Source organism: Raphanus sativus, chromosome 6 (assembly GCF_000801105.2).
Source record: "Raphanus sativus cultivar WK10039 chromosome 6, ASM80110v3, whole genome shotgun sequence".
NCBI classification, from domain to species: Eukaryota; Viridiplantae; Streptophyta; class Magnoliopsida; order Brassicales; family Brassicaceae; genus Raphanus; species Raphanus sativus.
Genome location: NC_079516.1, coordinates 44,887,947 through 44,900,763, shown reverse-complemented (window position 1 = coordinate 44,900,763; position 12,817 = coordinate 44,887,947). Strand labels below are relative to the sequence as shown.

The 12,817-nt window shown below is 36.1% G+C and overlaps 1 protein-coding gene across 1 annotated transcript; it reads left to right on the top strand.

Moving 5' to 3' along the window:
- The first annotated feature begins 8,519 nt into the window (after nucleotides 1–8,519).
- LOC108808621 (uncharacterized) lies at nucleotides 8,520–9,167 on the top strand. Its single transcript, XM_018580736.1, has one exon. It carries the CDS (start codon nucleotides 8,520–8,522, stop codon nucleotides 9,165–9,167), a length of 648 nt encoding a protein of 215 aa, XP_018436238.1.
- The last annotated feature ends 3,650 nt before the right edge of the window (nucleotides 9,168–12,817 follow it).

The following is a 12,817-nucleotide window of genomic DNA, read 5'->3' as shown; positions in this document are numbered from 1 at the left end:
AGGCAATATATTACCCGGACATGTTAGTGAGCCGAACAAAAGATCCATTTTAACTAAACCCAAGCCCATTCAAATGGATACGAACAAGAGATTTTTATATTATACGGTCAGAGCTCGTCAGATCCAGTTATCTAACAGCAAAGTCCTTTTTATTACCCACTCCATAAGATTTCCAAACGATGTCTGAAAAAAAAACCGAAATCTGAGAAAAGCTTCTCTTTTTTGTAGCATTTTGTTATAGTTTTCATATAATTATTTAAAATTGTAGAAAACAATATTAATAATTTTGTTAGATTCAGTTTTAAATAGTTAAGAAACTCATGCAAAAATCTCAAAATGAAAAAACTTTTTTAAAAGGATGTGTTAGTTTCTCAGCTTAATGTAGTTTATTCACTTTAGATATCTTTATGAAAATTTTTATTGGAATATTTATTAATAATTGCAACTTTTAAAAAAACTTTTTACTGCTTTGTTATTAATAATTATTAGTGGTAAATCAGTGATAACCATTGTATTTATAATCTGATAGTGAAAGTTTAAACTACATTTTAAGTAAAGTGGAGATGTATGTTCAGTTGAGCAATCCTTTGGACATTCCATAATACTGTCACATACACAATCAAAAGGAAAATATGTAAATTTTCAGAAATTCATTACATTTTCTTTTTATCAAACCACCTATTTGCTTGTAGCATCAATACTTTCATTTTAGGACATTCCTACCAAGCTTATGTCTTCTATTCTCCTATATGTTTCTGTCATACACAATCAAATTTTCAGAAATTAATGACATTTATTATCAAACCACCTATTTGCTTGTGACATCGATACTTTCGTTTTAGGACATTCCTACCAAGCTTATGCTTCTAGAAGTCACCTAGATGTTTCTGTCATTCTCTATCACCTTTAAGTATGCATGTATTAGATATAGTATAAAATAGTGTGTGTGTGTGTGTGTGTGTGTGTGTGTATTGCATAACACCACCAATAACAAAGAAGGGTGCATGAACTTTATCCTGTCATTGAGAACGTGATTAATTATCTCGAAAAGAAAGTTATAGAGAAAAGAAGGAAAAAGCCATTGAAAAAATAATGATAAAAGACACGAAAAAATCTCAAGATTATCAATATTTCAATGAGAAAAGAAAGGTAAGGTGATAGAAATGTGTCAGAAGAATACAGAGCACTTGCCCAAGAAATAATAGATAATGTCTATGTAAATTTGTTCAAAAAATATGTCTATGTAAATCAAGGATATTGTAATGATCATAGACTACCGGTGGTGGTGTTGGGAACTTTGTGGGATATCTCACGTGGGACGATCTTTCTTTCTTTATCGATAACCAAACAACAATGTAATGGATCAAGGAGCATGAATGATGACCGGGACATGAGCACCATTGTATTGCTGTCTTGCCTTGGGAGGCAAACTATCTCATTTTTGGTATATATCTTACACTACTTTAAAAAATAAACAAATAAAATATGATATTTGTTTCGAATATCCAAACTTGTTATTGTAACATACTTAGCGCCCACCCTACAATTATGCTGTGTGCAAAAAAAAAAAAGATTTCAATGGAAATGTGTTTCAGTATAATAAAACTTTGGCGCACCTGGAACCGTTGAATATCCGAAATGTCCATAATTTTCTGCATGTTTTCAAAGGGGATTTGTTCAAAAAGTTATATTCTTAATTATCATTTTAAACATCGACAAGTAATGAGCTATGTTTTTCTTATATTCAGTTCGCTATTGAATAATTTGGGTTATAACTACATCAGCTAGCTATGTAATAGTAACACTCGAACGGGTTCAATTCGTTTAACTTTGACGATTAATAAGAAGTTGGTATGCTCTACTAAACTTGAATTACTACAAATGTGCGATACAAATCTGCATTTGATTTTTTTTACTCTTTCATATGACGGGTTAAAGTACCTTGATGACGACCCGCTTGGATTACCACTTGGATCAAAACTGCGATTCATATCAACATACATTGGACTGAGACTGAGAGACAGCTTGGCCACTAGGTTAACCAATTATATTTGTATCTTTAAAACATGTATATGTCTGTGGTCCTTCATAAGTCGTTAATAGTCCTCTTTTGTTGACACTGTGCTGTCACACAGATTCTTCATAGATCTTTCGAGAGAAAAAAGAGAACAATAACAAATCGAAGCTCATGATAAAGTCCCACAACTCTTAAATAGAGATAGTGAAAAATCCATATGCATTAATATTAATGGACCCGTATTTTATCTTAAACTACATAAGAATACATAACAGTTTCACAAGGATGAGTATGTATTGTGGTGGTGTAGGTAAAAGTGAAAAAGGGATGAATTGATTTCTTGATTGCGAGAGTGGAGGCAGTGAAAGTCATCGTTTCGTATGATTTTGCATGCTTTGGTGTCAACACAAGAGGGTAAAACCAAGATCGAAGCACTGGCTTTTGCCTGCTTGTTTTTATCTAATTATGGGGAAGAAGGAACCATCCAACAAAAAATCAGAGGTATATTAAATAAATAAAAACAAAAGGTCTTAGATGTGATTGTGTACAGATAAAACGAGACAGAACTTGAAACGAACAATGTGAGCTTGTGGTGGCTTTTTGGACTTCTGTATTTTAAGGTAAGAACCATTTACTACTACTTAAATCAATTCAGATCCTGTTTGCTAGTGTTCATCTAGTTTATTTTTCCATCGATGTTAGTATATTACTGGTTAATCAGAGAGGGCATTTAAATATCAAAAGAACACATCTGATCATCCATCTAAAATAATACTTCACCCCTACTTATGCCATATCAAATACTATACAGTTGAAAAATAATTTTTCCTCTAGAGAATAAAACTTACGTGAAAAGCAAATATGACTGTTCTTTTTCACAAAAAATAAAATAATCTATCTTATTAAAACAGAAACATTCTGTTGGACCTAACATTTATTTTGTAAGTTTTTAAATTAAATACACTTTTATACTTTATAGTTAAACCTACATTAAATCACTAATGTTCCTTTCTTTATACTACTATCAATGTTTCCAAACAATATACTTATTTCTTTATACTACTATCAATGTTTCCAAACAATATATTTTTATACTACTATCAATGTTTCCAAACAATACAATAATTTTAGTTATTTTATATCTATCATTTTCTCTTTAAAATTTTGTAGAAACGTCATAATTTCATAAATTGCAAAATAATGAACTTTAAAAGTTGGATTATAAGATTACAAATTATGAAAATATTACAATTTAAATCAAATTAGATTACATATCGGTCATCTATCAGTTCAATCGATTAGTCTCGGGTTTTAGTGATTTTTTTATATGAATTTTTTAAAAACTTAAATTGAATTATCAGATCTCCGGATTAACTGGTATAATCACAATCGGGTTGAATTTAAAAACACTGATTTAAATGCAAAAATATTTTAAATACACACTCTTTAAAAATTACCAAAATATTTGGTAAGTTATTAGTGAATTTTTTCATCGTAAAATATTCCGCGCTTCCAAAGCGCGGGTCAAGATCTAGTAATAATATATGACTGTTGGAAATGATATCGGCTTGTCGGTTGTACCATAATAAGTTTTTAGGGCTTCCAACATAAAATTAATTGACAGTAAGTAAATTAGCTCAAATTCCTTATATACTACTCATGTCCTATTCGTAATTCCGATATGAAATCCTCTATCCAATACATCAGATGATTGATTCTTTCGATTTTATCATAGATTGGATTATTTAGTTAAAGAAGCAATTTGCTGTAAAAATAAACAGAAACAGAAGGTTGACAATTTTCATATAAAACCGAAAAGCATGCAAGAAAGAAACTCGGTGCTGGTAAGTGGTGAAAAGCATCCAATATGCGTTTCTGAGCCAAAGAAAGGATAAGATAAAATAAAAAATTAAGTCGTTGTCTGATCGGCTTCGAGATGCGTGACATACGCTAAGGCTCGATGTCGATTGCGATCCGATTAATCATCAACCATTTTATGAGTAAAATAATCATCAACCATTGTCTTTGTTATAAGTATGTGTATTAAATTTTACCAGCGAACTTAACAAAAATAAAATAGTGCTCCCTGGATTCTGATCTATACCCTGTGGTTGTGAGGGTGTTGTATAACCAAATGATATAAATGATTGGTCTCTCTCTGCTATTGTTTTATTTTTCTTTGGCTAGCTATCATTTTTCTTGAATCAAAGAACGTGTTATTGTTAATACATCGAAATCAATGGATGATCATAAGAGAATAAAAGACTTTTTCACACACACACACACAAATATAGAGAAAAATAAGGGAGAATTATGTAAATGTATAATGATAAATTGATAATGGTCGAGAATGGAATTCCCGTTGGTTGTGCTGGTGGGAGTGGTTCATGCACCTTGTTTTGTCACGTAACCAAAGTCAGTGGATGCAGAACACGTGTATGAGAAAACAGGATCTTGACGGTCAATCTGAGATCTAAGATTTTATAGTCAATCATGTGGCGTCAATCAACGGGCACAAATAAAATGTAACGATCCTTTAGACCATCCTTATCGGTGTGACTAAGCCCAGGCCCTTAGTCTTTTTGGGTCGAAAAATAAATCGAAATTGCTAAAGAACGGAGCAAAAAGGTCTTAAATAAGGTCTGGCCTTAGTTCGTCCTTAGGCGACGTGTCACGCTCTCATAGGGAGATGCAATCGAAGTGGTTTTGTTTGTTCGGTGTGTTTTGTCTCTCTCTTCTCGTCTCTCTCTTCTCGTTTTCTCCGCAACCGAAAGAAAAATCAAAAGCGATATCGAAAACGAAATCGAAAACAAAATCGAAGATGGCGAAGACCTGATCTTGAGTCGTTTCAATCCGCCAACTCCTCCTTCGTCTTCTCTCGACATCTATCTCTTTAAACCGGAAGCCAAAGTTCAGTCGTTTCACCTCCGCTCCGTCGTCTCAACTCCGCCTCTGAGAGCCAAAGTTCAGGCCTTTCACCTCCTCCTGCGTCTTAGAAAGGTATGTCTTTTAACCTCCTTTCTGATTTTGTAATAGGATCCTAGGGTTTTGTAGATTGGATGGCAAAAAAATCGTAATGATTCCTTGGTTGTTTGAAATGATTCTATGGTTGTTACTTGACGGCTCTGCCTTCGTTTCCGTTTAATTTTGCCATTGATTATATGATTATACGGTTCTCAAGTATAGGTTGTTTAGTATACATGATTATTGATTATACGGTTTAATTTTGCCATTGAGTATACAGTTTAATTTTGCCATTCATTATAATGCATCAAGTTTGGAACGGTTTAGATAGTAAAACTAGTGACTGTATCTGCATAAGAAAATTTGATATTGTTTGGTACCGGTTAGATTATACAGTTTAATTTCTGCCATTAATTGTACAATTTAATTTCTGTCACTGTTGATGCAAATGGCGTTAGATACTTTTTCTTTTAATGAACAAGAACAACCATTTCCAGTGAAAGTACACATGTTGTTAATGGTAGCTGAATATTATTAAATAGGTTAGGTTGTAGCAAGTTGAATGATAACTCTTTTGTAGATAGGTTTTTACTGGTGTGATAACTTCTGATTAGATGTTTATGGTTTGATCGTTTGGGTGTAAAGTGTAGTTTGATCTCCACTGCTCTGTTAGGAAGTTAAGTTTACTCTTGATTGTTGTTGCGTGTAGTTTGATCGTTAGGGTGTAAAGTGTAGTTTCATAGTTAATACTGAACCGGTTAGATTGTAGCAAGTTAATATTGTACTCGTGTAATAACTTCGGATTAGATGTTTCTTGTTTATGGTTAGCCATAATGTAGGATAGTTGATAGGTATTAACTCGTATTTACTCTTCACTTGTTCGTTTTAAACCCCATCCCATTCCCCTTAAATATACACTCTCACTTTCTAGCTTCTGTCATCTCAATCCGCTATCTCTTCTTAAATCTCTTCTCTCTTTCGTATCGGTATGGATTCAAGGAATCTTCATGCTCAGTCCTCTAGTTACATGGGACTGCTTAACAGTCAAGAAGCAAGTGTTTTGAATGAAAACTTTCCTTATGAAAGTTTTCATTCAAGTGTAAACTATGGAGAATCAGAAATCCCCCCTTTCAGTTCCCAACACTCTGAAGACACAGCAGTGGACAAACAAGTTCGACGCAAATGGACCCCTGCTGATGACGAGGTGGTTATCAGTGCGTGGCTCAACACTTCGAAGGATCCTATAGTTGGAAATTCTCAAAAGGGGGCCACCTTCTGGCAACGGGTTGCAGAGTATTATGCAGCAAGTCCTCATGGAGGAGAGGATGGTCAAAAGAGAGAGCATCTTCATATTAAGAAGAGGTGGCACAGAATCAATGATCATGTTTCCAAGTTCTGTGGAGCATACTCAGCAGCACAGAGACAAATTGCCAGTGGGGAGAATGACACAGATGTTCTGAAGAAGGCGCATGACATCTTCTTTGCTTGCCACAACATCAAGTTTAACCTCGAGCATGCGTGGTGTGTGCTCAGGCATGAACAGAAATGGCGTAGCCTCTGTCCTCCAAAAGCTAGTGGCAGTTCTAAGAGGACTAATTCCCAAACTTCAGCCACCAATGTTGGTGATCATGTTGGTGATCATGGTGATGAAGAGATCCGCCCTGAAGGGATCAAGGCCGCTAAAGCGAGAAAGTATGGCGCTAAAGGGAAGTCTGTTGCTGAGTATACCAGTCTTTGGGAAATGAAGAAGGAGGATTTGGCCATGAAGGAGAAACTATCAAAGCTGGCCATACTTGACACTCTCCTTGCCAAGAAAGAAGCATTAACTGAGGCCGAAGAAATGGTGAAGGATAAGCTTTTAGCCGAGTATTTCTGAAACAAGTATCCAGTGATCAATGTAGTTCCTGCCTTAGTAATATTTATGTTCCTGCCTTAGTAATATGTATGTCTTTAAATTTCTGTTTTATCAGTCATCCTATGATGTAGTTCCGGTGCTCTTTGTCTTTAAATTTCTGTCTTTAAATGTAGTTCCGGTGCTCTTTGTTTTATCAATGTTTAGTAATAAAAATGTGTGTGTGTTAGATGTGTTCTTTGTGTTCAAAGTACTAATAAGTCATTGTGTTCACTTCTCTAATAAGTAAGAATTATTCTTTTCTTCTCTGTGCAGGTTAAGTAAAAGATGGGAGTTGACTACAGTCTACAGCTATAGCCAGCCTTCACAGTCGGAGGACATATTTTGCAACGACATGGACATGGACAGTCACAACAGCGAGACAGATGATCTAATTCGACGTGACCAAGCTGAGTTGGCCTTACTTTCTCGTTCACCAGTCCAGTACCCTCCGCAGCCCGAAGTTGAGTTTGGCTTCCCGCAGGTGTGCTACTGTGGTGCTAAGCCTCAGGTTGCAACATCTCCGCTTGGTAGTAATCACCCAAGTAAGTCATGTCTCAGTCATCCTATGATGTAGCCTCAGGTTGTGTCCTTTGCAATGTTTAACATCTCTAAATGGTCACAACAGGTAGGAGATTCTACACATGTGCGAATGTAGATGATGGAGAGTGTCATGTCTGGAAATGGTGGGATGATGCGGTGATGGAGGAGATGCGAGCCAGAGATATACACGTCCTTCAGCTGGCCGAAAAGGTTGACAATCTTGCCCTTATGACTGACTATGACACTGACCAGAAGGTGATTAGGCTCGAACAGATTGTCTCTGATTTAGCTAAGGAGAAAACGGTTTCTACGACTGACTATGACACTGACCAGAAGGTGGTTAGGCTCGAAAAGATTGTGTCTGATTTAGCTAAGGAGAAAATGGTATCTAGGAATGGGTTTGAGTTCTTTGTAGGTGTAAGCGTGCTTGTAATAGTTGTGCTAGGAATGGTGCTTATGTTTAAGTAGGAATGGGTTTGAGTTCTCTGTGATGTGTAATGGTTTGCCAGACTTGACTCGTTGTAATGCTCTTTTTATTTTCGGAATGTAGTCTTGACTCGTTGTAATGCTCGAAAAAACTCTTGTACGATTAAATGATGCTGCGTTGTAATGCTCACGAGATGGGCTACTTTTCTTTCTTGCACGTTGGAATGTACTTTTCTTTCTTTCTTGCACGTTTCAATGGTCACATTGTGTACCAGTAAGTCACATGGGTTTGTTTTATTTACTTCCAAGAAGTCACAAGATGAAATACTATAGTATCACGGGAAAATCATAAGTTACCATATAAGTATGACACTTCTCAGTTCATTGAAATATGCTTCTTCTCTCAACGTTTCATCTTTTCATAACATTTCCTCATTTCTAAAAATCTTTAATGGCTTCTTCTTCCCATTATCACTGTCACAGAGAGGGTGATAAGGATGCAATTGATACCGTTTTTGATGATTTGTTTGCAAACACCGATGTTATTCCAGAACCCAAAGAGCGAAAAAACGTATTTTTATTGAGAGAAACCGGGAAGAAGGCGACAACAAACTCTGGCAAGATTATTTTAGTGAAACCCCAACATACGAGCACAGTTTATTTCGGCGCCGGTTTCGAATGAACAAACCATTGTTCCTCCGTATTGTGCATCGTCTCTCAACAGAAGTACCATATTTTCAAGCAACTGAAGATGCAGCCGGACGCCGTAGTCTATCTCCCCTCCAAAAATGTACGGCAGCAATTCGTCAACTAGCATATGGTGGTGGGGCTGATACAGTCGACGAATATGTACGACTTGGTGAAACAACTGCTCGAAAATGTTTGCACAAGTTTACTGCCGGAATAATCCACTTGTTTGCCGATCAATATCTAAGACGTCCCACACCGGAGGATCTTGATCGACTTCTCCGCGATGGAGAAGAACGTGGATTTCCAGGGATGGTTGGAAGCATCGACTGTATGCATTGGGAGTGGAAGAATTGCCCCACCAGTTGGAGAGGAATGTATTCACGAGGAACCGGAAAACCAACGATGGTGTTGGAGGCGGTAGCTTCACATGATCTTTGGATTTGGCACGCGTTTTTTGGAGCTCCAGGTACTATGAACGACCTTAATATTCTCGACCAATCACCTGTGTTTGATGACATTGTTGAAGGAATAGCTCCGCAAGTCAACTACTACGTCAACGGTAGGGAGTATAATTTGGCTTACTATCTCACTGATGGCATTTATCCGAAATGGGCGACTTTTATTCAATCTATCTGACTACCACAGGGTCCGAAAAATAGATTATTTGCTAAATACCAAGAATCTGTGCGAAAAGATGTTGAGCGTGCCTTTGGCGTCCTCCAAGCAAGATTCGCCGTGGTTAAAAATCCATCTAATCTATGGGATAAAGCAAAAATAAAAAATATAATGAAAGCATGCATCATACTCCACAATATGATTGTCGAAAATGAACGAGGTACGTATAATCTGCGTAACTATTCAGAATTTATTGGAGAAGAAGGAGAAGGTGCATATACCATCGGTGAGGATTCAACTCTCGGTCAGACAATTGATCCTCTGAAAAGAATTCGGGATAACCAAGCTCATCAACAATTAAAAAATGATTTGATTGAAAATATATGGGATAAATTTGGACATCTTCCAAATAACATATAATTAATAAAATTGTATGATTCCTTTTATGTATTATTATGATGTTTCGATTTTTATTTTTAAACTTTGTAATAAAATGTTTGTTTTCTTTTCTGTAATTTATCCTTTTATGTATTATTATGATGTTTCGAATTTTATTTTTTAACTTTGTAATAAAATGTTTGTTTTCTTTTCTGTAATTTATCAATTTCAATGTTAAATTTATCTTTTATATATTTTATTATTAACTTCTCTCTTTATTTGTAATTATTAAAAAAAAACACTAAGGGACAATACAAAGTCCCACCAATAATATACAATTAATCAATTGTCCTTTAACAAAGTCCCTAAACACACAACTAATAATAAAATATGCTAAGGGCTCAAATCTAAGGAACATCAATAATGATGCTCTTACTGGTTATTATCCGAATTGCTCTTATTAGTATTACTTTCTTTGCTTTTTCCTTTTTGGTCCATGCAAAACAAGTTACGCAATAATTACCTACTTATAGAACTCATTATTGCACTGATGTACACCCGCTTTTCCACAGCTTACCGAAAACTATATTTTGACCTAATAGATTGTTGTGCATAAATTCATAGCGATTTGTTTTATAAAATGTTCGGGAACTAGTATTATTTAGATGATCAAGTTTAACGATAAGGAATCAAATCCACCATGTTAATATATTCGCTGCCTTGCTAGTTGTTCCACATGCGCACTCATCTTAGATCAACACGGTATATAAAAATAAACGATGGCTGAAGCAAATAATATTGATTTTTCTATGGGGCTAATTAGGATCCTGGCCGTGATCGTAGGTTTATAAACCCTTCTTCACTCAGTAAGTACGTTTGAATGCATGTTGGAATTGGAATTTGCACTAAGATAAGAAGACAAATTCGAGTACTTAATATATACTTATGCATGTATTATAAACTAAAAGTTGAAAATATGAAGAATTTCCTTAGATTTATAAATATGTTGTATAAGTTAAAGAAGGGGATGGGCCACAAGTTGCTATATAAGTCCTTGCACTTCTTGTAATATTACTTGAGTTCTGATTGGGCAGCAGTGCCATTTCTCCCACATACCGTCTATTTCTCTCACCATCAATCTAAAAAAAAAAAAAAAACCCTTATAACCTTTTCTCAGTTTCTCTCCATACCCATCTCAATGATGCTAGGAATTTCAAAGTTCCTAAAACAAATGTTGTAGGATAGTGATGAATGTCGAACCAGTTCTGAGGGACTCAAAGCAGTGAGAATGCAAGTATTTGCCTAATCTAAGTGCAGCCAGTGATTTGATGATTTCTAAACTAATGATTAAAGCTAATGCAAAGCAATAAAAATGATACTTTTAAGCTATTGGAAAGGAGAACTCATGGGTATAGGAACTTGACCTCGGGTGATCAGGATTCGAACTAAGGATGAACAATAAACGATCAAACAAACAACCTTAAGCCTAGACACAATTCTAAGCAAGCTCTATGTCTAGATGAATGCTCATTTGCTAACACATCTCAAACATCAAGTGTCCTTGGTTGAATAACATGCAAGCAATCAGTCACAACATGTCTATTAGCTATCTTAGCATCTTTAACAACAAATGTCTTTGGCAAAGTACACTAAAAGCCTAGGAGAGTTGACTCGGGCATTTCATCGAACACCTGTCGGGTGAGAAATGCCTAGAGATCACCCTTTGAGTGGCCTACTCAAATGATGTATTGAAATCACTCTACTAGCAAGGAGATGACATGATCTACACTAAAACATCATAGAACTAACCTAATCACCCTTAGTCTCCTAACCCATGAATTCAAAAGGTGATTACTCACTAATCTCCATGATTCCTCTTAAACCCATGATGGATTTCAGATTAATCATGTAGAGAAATAGATGAGAGATCACAAGAACAATAACAAACCAAGTCAAAAAGAGATTAATTTCTTGAGAGAGTTTGTGTTCTTCAATAGATCAAAGATTCCCTGCCAAAAGGTGGCTACAACATACTTAAACATTAGGTTTTTCAGAGTAAAAACGTGCATAAGAAATTGCAAAAAGGTCCTTGAAAAATCATAAAATCGTGTAGCAAAAGGGGCTGGAGCGACCAGGAGGGGTCGCTCCGGGTGGTCGCTGCGGGTTGGTCGAAGAAGACGAGCGGGCTGGGTGAGTCGCTGCGCCGAGGTCGCTCCAGGAGTGAAGTCACAGCGGCCAGCCAGGGTCGCTCCGGTCAGGTCGCTCCGGATGGATATGTCTCTAGTAAATTGGTCATAACTTCTTCGTTACATCTCCAAATGACTTGAAACCACTTCCATTAGAAAGCTAACTCAATTTCATGTGTCTCCACAAAATCTTAGCAACAGAAGATGTCTCGAAGGCCTCCATCCATGCTCATCTTTCACCCCCTTTTTGAGCACATTGCTTCCAAATGTCTCCAAAAACTCCATGTGGTGTTCCAATACCTGATAGAGACATATGTATGCCAAATGCAACCTAAACATGCCTAAATCCTAATCTATATGATGCAAATGCCTATGAATGAATGGTTAAAACAATGCAAATATGCAAGACATCAACTCCCCCACACTAGTCCTTTACTTGTCCTCAAGTGAACTTTCTGGGACTCATAGGGGAAGAGGTTTGAAAGTGGGAGCTCATAGCCAAGAGAAACACAAAAGCACTTGCTTCAACATAAGAATTCAGTACTAGCACACTCTCTCTTATTATCCTCTAGCTTCTCTAGGCCTGTCTCAACTCAACATTATGCATTCACACATTCAATTCAGCCAACTCTCACATTCATTAAGCAATACAACAAGTGAGCTCTATGCAAATGGTCAATTGGTCCAAGTCATTTGGGTAAGGGAAGGCTTTTTCGCTCTAGTGATCAAAGGTTTCATAACTCATTATCTTCAAGGTTTAACACTCAAAACAAGTAGCCTTGACATTGCACATAATATATCTAAGAAAGGGATCAACTAATGCATACAATGCTCAATCTTCATTGTTCTACCCTTTTTCAAACATACAAGTGACACAATTGAAATCCCAAGTTACACCCATCTCACATCTCTCACCCAAAAATCTCAAGAACACATCCACAAACTCTCAATCAAGGGAAATATTTAAACTTTTAAAACACAGCCTCTAAGCTCATTCTCACTTTGCTAGCCCCCTTTTTCTTTTTTTTTCTTTTTTTTTTTTCTTATTTTTATTTTTTTTTTATTTGGGGGCCAAGACTTTCACAACTTTGAGCTAGAGGTTTATAC

Excerpts from the sequence above, each read along its gene's own strand:
- LOC108808621 (XM_018580736.1), top strand. The coding sequence starts at position 8,520 with ATGAACAAACCATTGTTCCTCCGTATTGTGCATCGTCTCTCAACAGAA.